Source organism: Telopea speciosissima, chromosome 11 (genome assembly GCF_018873765.1).
Source record: "Telopea speciosissima isolate NSW1024214 ecotype Mountain lineage chromosome 11, Tspe_v1, whole genome shotgun sequence".
In the NCBI taxonomy this organism is placed as follows: Eukaryota; Viridiplantae; Streptophyta; class Magnoliopsida; order Proteales; family Proteaceae; genus Telopea; species Telopea speciosissima.
The window spans coordinates 56,348,622-56,366,896 of NC_057926.1; the positions used below are offsets into that span (position 1 = coordinate 56,348,622).

At 42.1% G+C, this 18,275-nt stretch overlaps 1 protein-coding gene across 2 annotated transcripts; it reads right to left on the reverse strand.

Moving 5' to 3' along the window:
* Positions 1 to 693: 693 nt before the first annotated feature.
* Positions 694 to 12,471, reverse strand: LOC122644608 (peroxisome biogenesis protein 3-1-like). 2 transcript variants are annotated; one of them, XR_006330422.1, is made up of 8 exons: positions 12,348 to 12,471; positions 12,035 to 12,196; positions 11,729 to 11,928; positions 11,449 to 11,579; positions 1,537 to 1,664; positions 1,215 to 1,439; positions 811 to 1,120; positions 694 to 779 (listed from the first exon to the last, which is right to left on the reverse strand). XR_006330422.1 is itself a non-coding variant. In XM_043837987.1 (7 exons), exons 1-7 carry the CDS (start codon positions 12,359 to 12,361, stop codon positions 868 to 870), a joined length of 1,113 nt encoding a protein of 370 aa, XP_043693922.1. In that variant the 5' UTR covers positions 12,362 to 12,458; the 3' UTR covers positions 786 to 867. The 2 variants fall into 2 exon arrangements, 1 of the variants encoding a protein (XP_043693922.1); XM_043837987.1 differs by lacking the exon at positions 694 to 779 and having other exon boundaries at positions 786 to 1,120; positions 12,348 to 12,458.
* Positions 12,472 to 18,275: the final 5,804 nt, after the last annotated feature.

Genomic DNA, 18,275 nt, shown 5'->3' on the forward strand with positions numbered 1-18,275 from the left:
GCCTAGTTAGCGTTCTCTTTCCCTAAAAAAAAGATCATTATTAAAAGCAAAATTAAAAGTACATAAAAAAATACCATTATTATACATGATAAAATTTAAATGTTTATACAATCATGCTTAGTAATGCTTTTGTCTTCCTACAGATCATTTGTGCCCTGGAAACTAATAAATGTAGAAGCCTCCCCAACCATTCAGGGCTAATCTACATGATTACTTGTTGGTCCCTGGTCACTTTCTACCAAAAGTCAGATCCTGATTAAACTCAACTCCCAAAAGTCTACATTCAACCTGAAGTGTGTATGGATCATTCAAAGTATACTTTCTCATTATATGAATATGTTTATTAAAAAAGCAATGAGTCACCCTACATTCCTTCCCCAATATAGTAATACACCATGGACTTTGCACCTTTTGATGACTACTCCATATTTCAGGTCTGAATGCATAGCCAAGATTAAAAATGACAATCCTAACCATCTGAGAAATTCAACAGTTGATCATTCAATAGGAATTTGTTTTGTCTGTGTGCAGTTGGTATGAAGTCAGGTGGGGTGTGTCTGAAATAAGGAACCTGCATTCAACAGCTGATTAAACGGCGTACCAAGGAGGCTCCCACCACTGCAGGGTCTTGGGAGGGTTATAATGTACGCAGCCTTACCCCTGCTTTCGTAAAGAGGATGTTTCCAGATTCAACAGCTGATTAACCAACAAAATTAAAGGAAGCTACATTTGCACAAAGAAACATTCATCTTTCTCTTTATTTTTCTTTCCAAATTGTAGGAACCTTAAAATTTCACACCAGTTCAGCTTCATTCCCCTAAAAAAGTTGGAAGTTGAATTTCAATTGCTATTGGCTTCTTGGCTCATCTATGAGGGTGGCATATTTGCATAAAGAAGAGTGTAAAAGACTTCAACTTCTGGCAACCTTCTGATGATCTGGATAAACCTGTTACTGCCAGGTTCCTCAAGCAGTAAAGGACCCATCTGTGCAACTCTAGGCAACAGCTTGGCCAGGGGAATTCCTCTTGAAGAATTGCCTCCTAGTTGTAACCCAAAATCATCCATCAAGGCATCCACCACTGTTCTCAATGATATAGTGACAACATTACTAAAATCATCACTGCAAGAAAACGAGCAAGAAAATGTATTACAAGGAAAAATAGCACAACAATCAGGCAAGCAAAGAAATTGGGGGAAATAGATTGTCAGTATACCTCAGAAGGACAGCACGTGTCTCCACCAAGAGTTGATCGAGCTTGGTAACATCAGGAAGCAGCACACTAGACGATGTTGCCATTTGATGTTTGTATGATATAGCATTTTCCGGCATTAAATAGGTCACCCAGTGATTAGGGGCCCCAACACTCATGAAAATGTCCAGTATTTGCACAATGGTTTCATGAAGTTGGGAAGTATTTAACAGATCCCTCAGCTGTTTTCTGCACATCAAGGTGACCGGAATATGTAAACAGATATCCAGTGCAGAGTCACCAAAAACTGACTTGGAACCTAAGCAACCAATAAACACAAACTCACCCCTTGAGAACTTCGGCTGCAGCTGTCTGCATGTCTGAGATCAATGTGTTCATGCCATCACCAGAAAGGTAATCAGCAGTTGCTAAAAATTCTTGCTGACTGTGTCTTTCAAATGGGTCTGTTTCTTCCTGCATACACAATCCATTCTTTTAAAAGCAATACACGATCTAATCAATACTAACCTCCTGCTAATGCTTGCCACTGCATAAAAGAATTGGGCATATTTTCATGACACATCAACACTAAAAACCTTTTTGTAATGAGTAGAATAACAAGCGTATACTGGGAAGCTTATGCCAATGGTGCATTGCACAAAGATATTAGATGGATCTGAACTTGTGAATGGGATGATGCAGTAGTAACAAAAATGATCTAGAAAACTAGGAAATGTGATAATATGGCCTCCACTCCATCCCGGCCTTGCCCCAGAAGGGGTGCAGGGTGAAGGTCCATGACCCATGAGCAACCACCAGCCAACCATAATACAACCTCGACATCAAACAAGAGCCCCCTGTAAACATAGAAAATAGCAACCCACCTATCAAAAACTGTCGGGCACAAACTACACCACAACCAACCTCCTTCGATTCTCAAAATCAGAGGCCCCAATATATATATATATATATATGTAAGTAAAAAGCACAAAATTTGGACAGAGATATATAACATTGGGGTTTCCCCTTCAAATCTGCACCTATTGCAACCTGTGACAGTAAAACCTCAACTTCCCCTTTCTTCTACACCAGTTAAGGAGTCATTGAGACTCACACCTTCAGGATAGGCAGCAGTGCTGCACATTCTCACTATATTCAATATCTTATGCAGTTTTGATGAACTTTCCAGAGCCCAAGTCTCACCAACAAATGGCGAGTGTAATCCCCTTCAAAACCTCGCCATCATCAACATCTTTAGGGATTCTATCACCTTCAACAATTACTAATGGGGGGATCTCTTTATCCAGGCATAATGGTCCAGATTTTATCAGCAGCAGTCTAAGAGCCCCTCTTTTTACAGTGACAAGAATTAAGAATTCATTAAACAGGGAGAAGGGTCTACTAGAGGTGCCACCAACACAACAGGGGAAACTGAATGTGCATTACACCAAATTCAAATGGAATAAAATCCTCTCCGGTGCCCACATCTGCCAGTGTGGTGCAGTGCGGGTGCCGGAGCTCGACACGTGGTGGATGCTAAATCCAACAGTGCCCACATCGATTAACCGAGTATTTTTTCTTTCTTTCTTTCTTCTTTTGATCCAGCCATTGGATTTAGCATCTGCCGAGCTCTGGCGCCCGCACTGCACCGCATTGGCAGATGTGGGCACAGGAGAGGATCTTTTTCCAATTCAAATGGAGATCTTGACTACATAGCTGGTCTCAATTTTCTCCATTCTCTCCGAAATAGAATTCCAAATAGATGAAGAGAAATAACTAATCCTACCAGGAATCCCCAAATAAGAAAATCAGATTACCGAACCACAACCCAACAACCGAACTCTTAAATGGTTCCCTCTTCAATACTCTTCTCCCCTTCCTTCCCCCAACCCCAAAATAATCCCACTTAAGGAAATTTTATGCATTACAATGTCAATAATGCACGCAGAAAATTCAGAATATGGATCACAGATGCAAGCAGGCCCAATGATCAAATCTGTGATCAGGTCTGAGATAAAAGAAACAACTGTATTGTTAAGGGAAGAAATCAGATCGATGGAAGGGTAGAGAAAGAGAAGAGATCAATATGCTTGGGAGGAAGAAGAGAGCAGAAGAGAAGAGAAAAGAAGACATCAGGTATGGGATACCAATCTTGTATGCATTGCTCAACACCACCAAAACTACTGAAAAAAAAAAAAAAAAAAAACTCATTCTTTACTCAAATCATCTCCAATTGATCAGGGTGTATTACATATATAAAGACTTTCTAAATTCCTAAATTGACTTATAAAAGGACTCCTAATCACTCTAACACTTAATAAAGTAAATCAACTCAAAACAAAACTCTATCTAACTATTAAGTATCCTAATCTAACCCAAATACTTATCTACTAATCTTGTACACTAATTTTATCCCCCACTTTATGGGCTTATAACTAAGGCCCATTACAATGAAACCCAAAATAAACAAAAGGCCCAACCTATAATATTACTACCCAAAAATCAAATTCAGTCCCTTGGACTGCAACCATCACCTTATGGGTCTCCCAAGCTTGCACATTGGCCTCCATACGTGATTAATGTCCAATGCAACTACATCAATTAATGCAAGATGAAAATCCAGATTATGGATCTCAGATGCAAGTTGGCCTAATGAGCAAATCTGTAATAAAAACTGAGATAAAGGAAGCAACTGCATTGTTAAGGGAAGAAATCAGATTGATTGACGAGGAGGGAAAAGAGATGAAACTGAGTAATGCATTAATGTTACCGGTAACCACTTGACAAGCCCTTCATAGGTAAGGCAGTTGCCGCTACCCACAACCACCGTTACGTTTGGTGCTGATTCCATTGGATGTCCCAAATGTCGAGCAACTCGACTTTGGATAAAATTGTGCATGCTACCTCCATCTATGAGCACCTGAATGGACGTTCCGGCAATGTGTCCGGTGAAACGAAGGGTAGTCAGTGACACCACTCCCGTTAGGGAATGATAAGACAGCTCGGTTGTAGTTCTTGGAACATCAGAAGGTGGATCATCAGGTTCAGGTTGGATTGGATCGTCAGTATTCTCTTCTCCTGCCTCATCTTCCTCGTATTCCAACAGAAACAATTGACGATTCTTGCAACAATGTCCGGGAGCGAATCTTTCGTCACAATTGTAGCAGAGACCCTTGTCTCTGCGTTGCTGCATTTCTGTGGGTGTTAATCTTTTAATTGGAATGGAAGAAGTGGGGGCCAGCAGCAAAGGAACCCTTGACGTCGGCAAAACCTCTAAATTGTGGGAGAACAGAGATACAACCCGCCACAGCCCATTTTAGCTTTCTTAGTACCATTTTCAGTGGTAACTCCTTTTCTTCAAAAACTCTCAGATTATGGGCTCGCCAGGAAAAAGATCCTGTCAATCCGGGCAGCGTGCAGCAGTGTGCAGCGCCTGGGATTGACAGGGCGCTTTTACCGCCTTACCCCCTGCCCGAGCAGGGATAAGGCAGTAAAAGCGCCTTGTCAATCCCAGGCGCTGCACAAGTGCTGCACGCTGCCCGGATTGACAGGATCCAAGTCCGGGCTCGCCATACGTTCCAAAAAGCAGCAAATGGCATCACCTTCCGAACTGTTTTAATAGCTCCTCCTACATAAGCTGTTTCCCATCTTGAAAGATGATATCTGGGAGCTCAAATGGTACATTAAAATGCTGTAAAATCTCCACCCAAATGGCTTGAGAAAAATTTGCACTGGACAAAAGGGTGGCAGACCAATTCCTCCACATTCCTCCACATCATCATATATTGCACATCTGTTTTGTGGGTTCCTACCCCTACTGATCAGAGATTCACTGTCAATATCTTCTCAAGAATCATTAATACAAAAGGCTATGCAAAATTACCTTGATCTCCCTTCTCAAAAAGTAATTAACAGAATATCCCAATTTTAAAAATAATTAATTAGAGTAGTCCTTAAGAGGGAATAAATAATCAGTTACACCTCCCCTTTCTGACTATTTCACATATAGGCATTTCTTATTTTAATTTTCCATCCCTACTTATACCCCATATTAGGGTGAGAACTTCACCTACTTTTGTCCTAGCTAGGTGACTTGCTCTTCTACTCCTTCAATTTCAACTTAGTAGCAGGGCCCCACAAAGAGGGTAGCAGCAAAGGAGTGACAAGAATTGAGAGAGAGAGGAACAAGCTAAAAGAAGTCTTAACCCCCTGGCAGGTAATTGGTTATAACAGTGGAGTGATAAACTAAGATTTTTAAAATACGCATGCCCTTGTTTCTACTGCCATAAAAATGGGGAATGTTTGGTGGTTTTTTTCTCCCCATTAAGACCCATAATTAATTATGGGAGAAAGTTTCCTGTCCGGTAGTGTAGGCTATTGGTTCAATTAATTGGGGGGGGGGGGGGGGAAGGAGAAAGATAGAGAGAGAGGGGGGCTCTAGTGGAGGCTACACTCCCGGACAGGAATCGTTTTTCCCATTAATTATTTAGAAAGTGAGGAGATTCTGTTAATTACTTTTTTAAGAAGGTAATGCCAGGGTAATTCTCGTGAAAAAGGTTACAATGGTGGGACAGGTTAAGTCTATATCATAGTTGTCACAGCGCCTAGGCGAACTAAGCCTCCTTGTCAAGGAAAATGAAACATAACTCAGGATATTGGGATTTAATAGACACTCACACTTTCCACTCCCCTTCCCCATCCCACCCCACCTCAACACATACACGCACACTCCCCCACACCATGTATCATGCCAAAACCTCACCCCATTACCCTCCGCACTAAATAACTCACACCACTAGCTTCTCTCCACCAAATACTCACACAACTAGTTGCAAGACTTTTAAGGAAGGTTACGTGAATGGTGGATTAGCGTAGGAGAATACAGACAACTTCAATTGTTGTGACAATGCATCCTAGCATGGTTTTTTAGCTTGCCACAACAAGGTAGTGTATGTGATGCAGATTCGTCATCGAAATGGGCTTATTTCTTTAGAAATAAGTCTAGGGTTGGGTTATATGTATGTTGGGCCTTTAATCCCATGGGTTTTCTATGTAATAGACCACTTTTATGGGCCTAAAAGAGGGGTACATTGGTTGCATACGGGATTAGCCCAATATTTAGTCTATTTTTATGTTTTTAATTGAACCGGTTTAAATTGGTTGGATCCAATTGGTTCAATTGGTCTAATTTAAGTGAAGTGATCCTATTGGCTAAGAGGTTCTTATATCCTATTGGCTAGTAGGGAATCTTCTTTATTTTAAGTAGTTTAAGTTGTTTGTAAGTCATTAGGACTCTATTTTGAGTCTATTTTAGTTTCCTAGTCAGTTTAAGTTACCTAATAGGTTAGGAATTGGATTAGAGCTTTCCTTTTTAGAGTAAAAGTCTATTTTTGAGTCTTTTATATAAGGTTGTAAGGGGGCAAAGCCTTGAACACGAATTTGATTAATGAAAAGCTTTTTGTTTGCTGCCATAGTTGCTGCCCTGCTCTGTTGAGTGTTGCTCTGTTGAGTGTGCATCCTTGTGGTTCTATCAAGGTGGAAAGGGACTGGTGGAATCCGGTTGACTCCTTATGCCGTGACGGCTGGGAGGATCTTCTTTCTTCGAAGGTGGCTTCATCCTTCAACCATTCAAACTGCTGTTAGAGGATTCGAGAGTGAGTTTGAATTTATTATTTTCTGTTTATCCTTTCTTCCCTTCCCCAATCAATTCCTTTTCTCTTCTGTCCTATTTTCATAAACCCTAGAAGACTCTAAACTCTGATTCAGATCTGCTCCTCCATTGGAATCTGATCAGATTTGGACCATAACTTCCCCTCATCACCATCTCCACTTGACCCTAGCTGCTGCCCATTCTGTCCATCCAAACCCTAAGATCCCTCTTCTCCATTGACCCTAAAAACCCTAATTTTCTGCTGGGACACATTCAGCCATCAGAAACCTTCCATATTGCAACCGAATCTTCCCCCTAGCCCCTCTAACAGTCGACCTTAACCCCTGCCCCTAAATCCTACTTTAAATCATAATTTTAGTTGTTTACCTTATTTACAAAACCCGAAACCTAACCCTAATTTCTGCAGGAAATTAAAACTTATTCAAATCCAGATATTTTTATACCATAATGACCCTCTAAACCTGCAGATTAAAACCCTATAAACCCCATTCCCAAATTCCCATCCTAAACCCTAATTTTGCCCTAAAACAGCCCCTAATCAGCCCTAAACAGCAGGCTTACCCTAAGCTTGGTTCTACTTGGTTCCTAGTGGGATTAATTCCTATTCTAGGACTACATTAGTATGTGGAGTTGGCCTGTCCGTGCATGCATCGGTAGCATAAGTATTCTATGTGTGGATTCCATGGGTTGGCACTCAAAGCCGAAGTGGGCAATGGGTGTTTCTCCTGTAGGTTTGGTTATTGATGGGTACCATGTTCAGCGGAAGGCACTAGCATAGCGCACTACTAGGGAGGCAGAGGTTCAAGACTATGGATGCTACTAGCACCATGTATTAGTAGTACACATGCTTCAGCAAGCGGGCTATCTCGTGTCATGTATGTGGGTGTGCCTGTCCTAGGCACCGCTTGGGTTTTGCGTGCCTTGGATGAGTCCGTGTTGGTGTCCGTTACTAGCACACATTGTGTGACACAGTGACAGTGATAACCGACATGGGCAAGTGTGCCATAGGTCTGGTAAGCCTTCGATAGGTATGGTACCATTCAAGTCGGGTTGTTACAACACCTTGGGTGCAAGCATGATAGTTAGCTTGGTGGTAGCCTTGAGTTAGAGTGGCACTAATGATGGATTGCGACGATGAGGGAGTGTTGGGTGAGCAGTGAAGCATCAGAGTAGGCTAGGTCAAGCAAGCCTTGGCATACCACTATGGTTTATGTGGAAGCCATCTCTCGTTGATTATTGTGAAATCAGTTTGGGTAAATGTTAAGGTGGCTTGAATGGCCTAAGGCTTGCCTTGGTCAAGCATCGGTTGAGGCGCCGCACGGGCAATTGAAACTCACAAAAAAATTATCTATGACAGTTGCTCTTCGCCTGATCAATTCTTTACTCCTCTTAACACTGAATTTTTGGATAATGTTGACCATTATGAGGATACTGCTAGGGAAGAATATTTGCAAATGAAGTGCTGCTCTTTTTAGAAGAAAAGATCTTGAACGGCATGGTCAGGCTATGTCTCAGAGATTTTATGTTCATGGTGGCATGGATGATCCGGATTTGAAGCAGGCATATCTAAATTCTCTCCTAGAACCTTGGAAAAAGAAGTACTCAAGCTGTTTGAAATCAAGCGATTATCTCTTCAATCAGCCAATCTGAGTGAGTTATACCAACATTCACTTCTTTCCCTAGAGAAATTATGCATCCAGAAAAGATTTTTGTCCCAAATCCATAAAACTGACCAAAAGCTAGGAAAGACTGTGACTAGCATGGTGGGGGATCCTAAGGGATCTGCACTTCAGGATCTGTTCTGGAGGACAACCAGATTGAAAACAGTTTGTGTAGGACCAAAGTAGGGTAGGCTATAAGACTTTAAGGCTGTTGATGGTATTGGTCTATTGGTAATGGGGGTGAGGGGTGAGGCTTTGAAGGGAAGAAGAAAGAAGATGTATTTTAAATTTGGCAAACTAGAGTCCCACTAGTTGCCCAGCCATAGGAGTCCCACCTGGGTTGCTGAGTCTCACAACTCTTGTTTCTTACAAGCCTTCTATAAAGAAGATTTGACAAATTCTGGAGGTTATGAGAACCCTCCCTACGTTTTGCATTTATAGACAAAATGTGGAGGTTAAAGCCTCTAGTTACATTGAGAGTACAAAAGGACTTTTGAGCTTCCCCACAACTAGAAAATAAACCCAATAAAACATTAAATAAATTAACTACAAGTTTCAAACTTCTAACTATGAAATTTAAAAGGCACCTAGGAACTTAAAACAGTCTCATTAACTCTAACTAGGAATACGAAAAGCCAACTAACTACCTAGAAATTTGAAAGATAAAAGAAATAATAAAAAAACAAGAGACTAAATAAAAAACTGTGCCACACATTGGCCCTTACAAAAGCTGCACGCAGGCTAGGCCTGGCCAGACCACGCTAGATCTGGGCTTGGCCAGTTGGGCTGGGCCGCAGGCTTAGGCAGGGGGTGATAAGGCCTGGGCCTGCACCTAAGCTGGAACCTTGAGGGGAGCTTGACTGGGTCTGGGCTGGGCTTGGCAGGGGGCTGCGGATGGCCCCGCATCATGGCTTGGTCCTTCTAACTGCGAATGCTCCCTACCAAAGTAATTGGGTTCAAAGAAGAAATCCCAATGTGGTGGCGCTCTATAAAGAAATGGCAAAAACGGTCATTTCCTCATAAGAGGCATAACAGATGCTTTGTCTGCAGAAAAAAGGGACATTTTGCAAAAAATTATCCTATCAAGCAAAAGAGAGAAGATTATGGAACAATCAGCCCCATATATTAAAGACTCAGATGCAGATCTCGAGTCTTGTTCTCTCTGGATAATGAACCGCAGCGAGATTCATTATTCGTTATTGCTTATTCTGACAGTGACTGTTTCTTCTAAAAGTGAAGATGATGATGAGCTACTTATGATTCAACATGATGGTAAGTAGCTAGTTATTAGTTCTATTTCTTCCCAACCTTTCCCTTTCTTGATATTGGAGCTGCAACATTGATTAGCAACCCAAAATTACTCCCTATAGATTCATGGAAACTGTGTCTGGAGCACTTCCAAGCTACTAATGGTGAGCATTTCACTATTACTCAAATCAATAAGCCCATTTCAGTTAAACTCTTCCCTAACCTAACAATCTAGCACAAGTTTTACGGTTCCCCACTTCCTCGAAAAATGTATTGATTGAGTTTGATATTTTGCTCAAAATCCCCACTTTACAATGGTCTTCTCAAGGCTTAAGTTACAAAAACCATGTGTATTGGACACCAATCCAAAATAAATTTTCATTATTCTCTGATATCCAAGACAACATCGTCCAGTTGTCCAGTGCAAACTCCCATTTTAAGTTTCTGTTAAAATGTTCTCCACCCCTCTGGACAAATCCAGACTTCTTTATCTTTCTTTTGTTCAATATAAGTGAAGACATCAATCCCATCAAAGCCTCCCACAAAGGAATGCATCCGGACCATCTTCAACTGGTAATTCAAGAATTGGCAGAACTTCAGTCCCAAAATTAAGACTGGTCATCAATTACCATCCTCTTAACACATTTCTGGAAGATAAAAAATTCCCACTACCTTCTTGTCAGTGTCTGCTTGACCGACTATCAACCACTAAGGTGTTTCTCCAAGTATTATCTTAAGGCAGGATTTTGGCAACTAGGCATACATCCTGATGAGCGATGGAAAACAGGCTTTTGCCTTCCAGATCATCATTGTCAATGGACTATCATGCATTCAGACTAAAGGTAGCACTCTCTCTCACCACAAAATACAAGACATAAAATCTAACAACTTTTTTTAGTCCTACCATTATTTTATGTCAATATAAAGTTTGTCTTTATGTTACAACATCTTTAAGTCATTATGTATATGAGCCCTATCTGTAATTGCAATATTATTAAGTTTGTGGTACTCTGTAATAGCATTGTCCTGAATAATTGGGGGCATAGCCAAAAGAGAAATGTCCTCACCTCCATATATAAGAGTCTTTGAGTCTTATATTCCTTCTCCTCCTTTTAATTAGTGAAAAACCAAACTGAGCATCCTCCTGCTCCCGGGTTTTTCCCTTTAAAGGTTTTATCCATCATCAAATATGTATTAATTCTCTTTTATCTATTGCTCTTGCATTGTCTCTATATTCCTCTATGAATATTTGAGTTTTTGGGATGGCTACTGTTGTGCGAGTCAGTTCGCTTTGCATGGACTATTTCTAGTATGACTTTACTCTTATATACGATAGGAAACCATAAACAATTGGGTTTGAGTTCTTCTACTGCCCCTGTCCTCTATACATAGTAGAACTTATCCTATAAATCTAATTTTCTAATGAACACACAGATTTAGCAATAGCACTAGAAGTAAATGATTTAAACCATCCTGTAATTTATATTTAAAAAAAAATCTCAGCAACCTAGCAACATTGTCAACACATCTCTTCGTGGCTTTGAAAAAAATGATGTCAAGAAGCACAAAATGATAGTTTCAAGGAACAGAAGTTCCATTTTACCATGAACATTGCGCATAGTACAACCCAGATAAGTAATTGGGATTTGAGAGATGTGGAAAAGAAAGTAGTTCTTACCAGTAGATGAGAGCTTTCCAGATCCCGGGCTGTATCAATGTATAGATGTCTGCCTAAAATGTTGACTTGTATTCTTATATATAGGCTAAGCAGTGTCATCGCCCACAATGATAACACCATGCTTGTGAAACCTGGTAAACAAAACCAAACATTTCTTAAAATGTAATGTCATTTACCTTCCCAGTGGAACGCAGTTTGATTAAAGAAAACATATAAGATAGGAAATCATAAACAAAATTTAGGCAAGGCAAATATCAAAATAAGTAGAAAAAGTCCATACTTAGAATTTTGAGTCTTTCCCATAGTTGTTGCTTCTCCAAAGACGTAAGGGTGCTGGGCTGACCCTTCCCCTGCTCAAGCTTCGCAATCAAGGGTGAATGGTCCAACTCCTCTGATATCCGGCTACGCAAATAGTGCATTGATGAAGGCAATGTTATTGAATCAGCTACTCTTTGAATGTTCCCAAAATGGGCTTGCAGTCTAGCAATAAAAAAAACAATAAGTTAGGAAGAAGGAGAAAAAAAACAAGTAATGGAAAATGAAAGCGCGGAGATAATATCCCGTGAAAAAATTTGATTCTCTTAACTGGGCCTTAATGAGTTCATCGGTTGCCCGCCCGCCTTCAAATTCTCTCTCCAAATCAAAGAGCCTCTGCTTGTGAGCATGATAAAGCTTATACATAGCATACCCACTTCCTAAAACTCCAACCGTAACAAAAAGCTTCCTTCTATGCCTTCTCCAAAAATTCCTACATACCAGAAAATGGAAGACAATCCAAAGCAAACAAAAAACAAAAATTGAAGAAAGAAAGCAGTTCCTATAAGAACAACCACGTAAAATGGAAGATATGGAGAGTCCAAATTAAAGAGGAAGGATAAAAATCAAATAAGAAAACTGACCTTAAAGAAAGCATCTTTTATACTAAGAAATCCAAAAACCCATCGCTAAATTTTTATTTGCTGCTGGCCCATAAGAACTCTGAAGGGTTGGAGTCGTTCTTAATCTTAATGATGCAAAACAACAAAAGGGTTCAGAAAGAGAATAGATAGCTGGAGATTGAATAGAAAGACAACAAGCTTTATCTTGTGGATTGGGGCTTCTCAGGCCTGACAAACAGAGATCTTGATCAGTTCGACCTTCAAATTTTAGCTGTGAATGCAGAGAGAGTCAGAGAGTGGTTGCTTCTGGTCTCTTCTCAAACCATTACGTCCTGTTTGTAAAAAATATCAACAAAGCCAAAAAAGCAGAGTCTGAGAGAATCACTCTTAGAGAGGGCCTTTCCGGTGCAACCGTTCATGTAATTTCTTGACGTGAGATTTTTATTCTATTTTTTTTTTTCACGACCATCAGTGAACATTGTTGTCATCACAAGTCTTTTATGCCCTTAAATTAAAGGGCCTAACTTGGCGGCTGGTGTACCCCAGAATTCCTAAACACGTACGGTTCTTCCAACCTGGTGTTCCTCAGGACATCAATCTCCTATGCAAATATATGGCCGTGGAAATTACAAGATAAAAGCAAAGAAATAAACAGCAAGCAAACCAACCTGTGTGTGTGCTAACCGGAAGCTCTCTTCTCATTTTACTGACCAACCCCTCCTTCATTGGGGAAAAAACCCTCGTTGGTGTTCTATCCAACTCACTAATCCTAACACGATTATTCGGGTCAAACCCATCCTTTACATCAAAGCCGATATCGAAGAATTCGATAAACAAATTTCCGAATTATTGGCTCTCCGACTTATTGAACCCTCAACAAGTCCTCACTCTTGCCCTGCTTTTATGGTACGCAATCATGCGGAAATAAAACGTGGCAAAGCCCGTATGGTTATAAACTATAAACGTTTAAACCAACACATTGTCTTCGACGGATATTTCATTCCGCGAAAAGACGTTCTTATCCACCGTGCCAAACAGGCTAAGATTTACAGTAAGTTCGACTTAAAATCTGGCTTCTGGCAAATTAAGCTTACTGAGGAATCCAAACCTCTCACAGCTTTCTCCACTCCTTATAATCGCCATTACCAATGGACGGTTATGCCCTTCGGATTATGTACTGCCCCTCAGATTTTCCAACGTTGGATTGACTCCATCTTTGGTTCCCTCTCTTTTTGTGTGGCGTATATAGACGACATTCTCGTCTTCTCCGATTCCCCTGCTGACCATACGAAACACCTTCGTATCATCAGTGATTTATTCCTCCAACATGGAATAATCCTCTCTCCCACAAAAATCGAACTCGAGAAAACTCGAATCGAATTTCTTGGTCTCATCCTTAGTGATCATGGCCTCCAACTCCAAGATCATATCCTGATTAAAATTAAGGATTTTCCCTCTGTCCTCCGCGACAAACAGCATCTCCAACAGTTCTTAGGAATCTTGAACTATGGACACAATTACATAAAAGACCTTTCAACAAAAGAAAAAAGTCTTTTAGCAAAATTGAAAAAAGATGTTGACTTTTCTTGGACTCCTTCTGACACCCAGATAGTCCTTGACATACAGGCCGAGATTACCCAATCTTGTCCTTCGGTTTACTTCCCTCTTGCTGGTGATCTCTTGATCTTAGAGACTGATGCTAGCAATGAACATTGGGGATGTGTCCTGAAAGCACGACCCCTTAAAAACCCTTCTGATGAACAAATTTGCGGATATAACTCTGGCAAATTTACCCCGGCTCAACAAAATTATAATATTTATGAAAAAGAAATTCTTGCCATTGTAAATGCTATTCAACGGTTTCGAATTTATCTTTTACCTGAGAAGTTTCTTATTAGAACTGATAACCAAGCGGTTCGTGATTTTCTTAAAACCAAAATCAAAGAAACTAATTCCCGTCGTATTAATTGGGCCAATCTTATTAACCAATATCAGTATGAAATTGTACATGTTAAAGGCACTGACAATTTTCTGGCTGATTATCTTAGCAGGCCGCCGACGTCATGAATCCTCGGCATCCCCCTGATAAAGGGAAAGGTAAAGCTCATGCGACACCACATCGCAAGAGCAAAAGGAAAGCCTCTTCTCTTGGCTTACTCCCTACCCCCCGTGGTGGTATTCTCATTAGAGAACCCCCAGTAACAGCGGCAGTACCTACCCAATGGACTCCCCCTGGTTACATTCGAGTTCCTGCCACAACAGCTGAATTCTCTCCTTCCCCTTCTCAGCCTTTTAGTCCCTATTTCTTCCCCGAAAATAGTCAAGAACAGGACAGTCAGGATCCTTTTTACTTGTGGAATATACCCCCAGCCAGCTACTCCCAGATTGTACAAAAACAATCAGCGGCTAATATTCCGCCTTCAACTTTTGGTCAGTCGGTCTCCAACACCACTGATTTCTTTCATCACGATGGCATACCTACCAAGTGGTACCATCAGTTGAATACTTTGTGGAAGACGCAGGTTGCCGGCCAGAAAAAGCCGTTTCGTACTGCTCTTACCGCCTTCTCCAAAGCTCTTGGATCTTTCTATGCCAAGCAGCTTAGCCTTCAGTCTATTGTACTCGACTCAATTAGACACACTGATTGGGACGATGTTACTTCCCCTGAGAAAGTACACAGCTTTCTTCAGATTGCAGATTGTATCGAAGACCATTTAAAAGATGCTCTCTTCCATAAAGCATACAAAATCTGTTTATATTTAAAAGCCAAAGAAATTCTCCCCCGGGAAATATTTCCAATGATACAACGTCATTGTGATCATGCCCAATACCAGCGCTATCAAGATTTTCTGCTGGAATTTCCCAAAAATATAATACGGACTGAACAACATAATCAGTACCGACTTATCTTCTACCCTGGCTCCGAACCATGGAGTAGTATTGCTGCTGTTGAATGGGGACTAGTAGGCCAACTGGTCTTCTCTGGTGATAATACTGTCGTCCTCGACCAATTGCCCATGATGATCAGAACTATGATCGCCCATGCTGTCGCCAATTGGAGATTCTCTGGTGGACTTGAATTCACCATTTGCAGCACCCTCGGCTGGCGTGAACGCGAACGCTTCTTCCAGCCCTATCAGCTCTGGCATCTCCGCCCAGCCTCCTGCTACTCCTTAGCAGAACCTTCTCTTGTTACAGATGAAGCCGAAGCTCTGCATATTGCTAATTTGCAGATACATGCGAAAAGCCTGTACAAACAGTCCTTGATCGCCTTACACAAAGAAGCTCTCGGACTCACTCATCCCAACGGTTGTCCACGATACCGTTATCTTGTCTCAGACGGAAGACGAATCTTCGTCACCCAGTTCATGATGGATTACGAGATCCCTGATGAAGTTGCTGCCGATACCTTCCAACTAATCGACCAGCTCCAGACACTCTCTCCCGTTCTCGACATCCCTGGCACTCTCCTCGCCGATGTTGCCGAAGCAGTTGAAACCATGGCTGCAGCCGACGCCGCCGAACTCGCTGCTCAGGAAGCCGCCAATGAGGCCCTCCTCTACGAGCCTAATCCCCTCTTTGCCGGTCACGAAGACGAAGATGTCAATCTCGGATCAGACTAACGTCATCCCTGACATCAGCATGGTCCCACATGAACAGTGCCGCCGCCCTACGTCACTTGACGTCAACAAATAGTGCCACCGCCCTACGTCACCCATGACGTCATCTGGACCCATGAACAGTGCTGAATAGTCCCAGCCGCCCTACATCAGCACACGTCAACAGTTACTATTCCGGAATTGAAATAAAATTTTGGAATCCGTAGCCGACCTCTCCTTCTATATAAGGCAGCTCATTTCTTCAGAGAAGGCAGACCTTGCTCCGCCAGCTCTCGAGTTCCGCCTCTCGCCTCTCTCTCTGATCATCTCCTTCTCTTCGATCTTCATTTCGATACCTTCTTTAAGGATCGACCCTCTATATGTAATTTGGTGATCATGCCCAATACCAGCGCTATCAAGATTTTCTGCTGGAATTTCCCAAAAATATAATACGGACTGAACAACATAATCAGTACCGCCTTATCTTCTACCCTGGCTCCGAACCATGGAGTATTGCTGCTGTTGAATGGGGACTAGTAGGCCAACTGGTCTTCTCTAGTGATAATACTGCCGTCCTCGACCAATTGCCCATGATGATCAGAACTATGATCACCCATGCTGTCGCCAATTGGAGATTCTCTGGTGGACTTGAATTCACCATTTGCAACACCCTCGGCTGGCGTGAACGCGAACGCTTCTTCCAGCCCTATCAGCTCTGGCATCTCCGCCCAGCCTCCTGCTACTCCTTAGCAGAACCTTCTCTTGTTACAGATGAAGCCGAAGCTCTGCATATTGCTAATTTGCAGATACATGCGAAAAGCCTGTACAAACAGTCCTTGATCGCCTTACACAAAGAAGCTCTCGGACTCACTCATCCCAACGGTTGTCCACGATACCGTTATCTTGTCTCAGACGGAAGATGAATCTTCGTCACCCAGTTCATGATGGATTATGAGATCCCTGATGAAGTTGCTGCCGATACCTTCCAACTAATCGACCAGCTCCAGACACTCTCTCCCGTTCTCGACATCCCTGGCACTCTCCTCGCCGATGTTGCCGAAGCAGTTGAAACCATGGCTGCAGTCGACGCCGCCGAACTCGCTGCTCAGGAAGCCGCCAATGAGGCTCTCCTCAACGAGCCTAATCCCCTCTTTGCCGGTCACGAAGACGAAGATGTCAATCTCGGATCAGACTAACGTCATCCCTGACATCAGCATGGTCCCACATGAACAGTGCCGCCGCCCTACGTCACTTGACGTCAACAAATAGTGCCGCCGCCCTACGTCACCCATGACGTCATCTGGACCTATGAACAGTGCTGAATAGTACCAGCCGCCCTACGTCAGCACACGTCAGCAGTTACTATTCCGGAATTGAAATAAAATTTTGGAATCCGTAGCCGACCTCTCCTTCTATATAAGGCAGCTCATTTCTTCAGAGAAGGCAGACCTTGCTCCGCCAGCTCTCGAGTTCCGCCTCTCGCCTCTCTCTCTGATCTTCTCCTTCTCTTCGATCTTCATTTCGATACCTTCTTTCTTTAAGTACCTACCCAATGGACTCCCCCTGGTTACATTCGAGTTCCTGCCACAATAGCGGAATTCTCTCCTTCCCCTTCTCAGCCTTTTAGTCCCTATTTCTTCCCCGGAAATAGTCAAGAACAGGACAGTCAGGATCCTTTTTACTTGTGGAATATACCCCCAGCCAGCTACTCCCAGATTGTACAAAAACAATCAGCGGCTAATATTCCGCCTTCAACTTTTGGTCAGTCGGTCTCCAACACCACTGATTTCTTTCATCACGATGGCATACCTACCAAGTGGTACCATCAGTTGAATACTTTGTGGAAGACGCAGGTTGCCGGCCAGAAAAAGCCGTTTCGTACTGCTCTTACCGCCTTCTCCAAAGCTCTTGGATCTTTCTATGCCAAGCAGCTTAGCCTTCAGTCTATTGTACTCGACTCAATTAGACACACTGATTGGGACGATGTTACTTCCCCTGAGAAAGTACACAGCTTTCTTCAGATTGCAGATTGTATCGAAGACCATTTAAAAGATGCTCTCTTCCATAAAGCATACAAAATCTGTTTATATTTAAAAGCCAAAGAAATTCTCCCCCGGGAAATATTTCCAATGATACAACGTCATTGTGATCATGCCCAATACCAGCGCTATCAAGATTTTCTCATTGGAATTTCCCAAAAATATAATACTGGATTGAACAACATAATCGCATCGACTTATCTTCTACCCTGGCTCCGAACCATGGAGTAGTATTGCTCTTGTTGAATGGGGACTAGTAGGCCAACCTGGTCTTCTCTCGGTGATAATATCGTTGTCGTCCTCGACCAATT

Coding starts and splice junctions, on each gene's coding strand:
- LOC122644608 (XM_043837987.1), bottom strand. Junction 11,929..12,034: donor GATGAACTCATTAAGGCCCA/GTTAAGAGAATC, acceptor TTTTATTGCTAG/ACTGCAAGCCCATTTTGGGA. Junction 1,121..1,214: donor ACACGTGCTGTCCTTCTGAG/GTATACTGACAA, acceptor GTTTTCTTGCAG/TGATGATTTTAGTAATGTTG.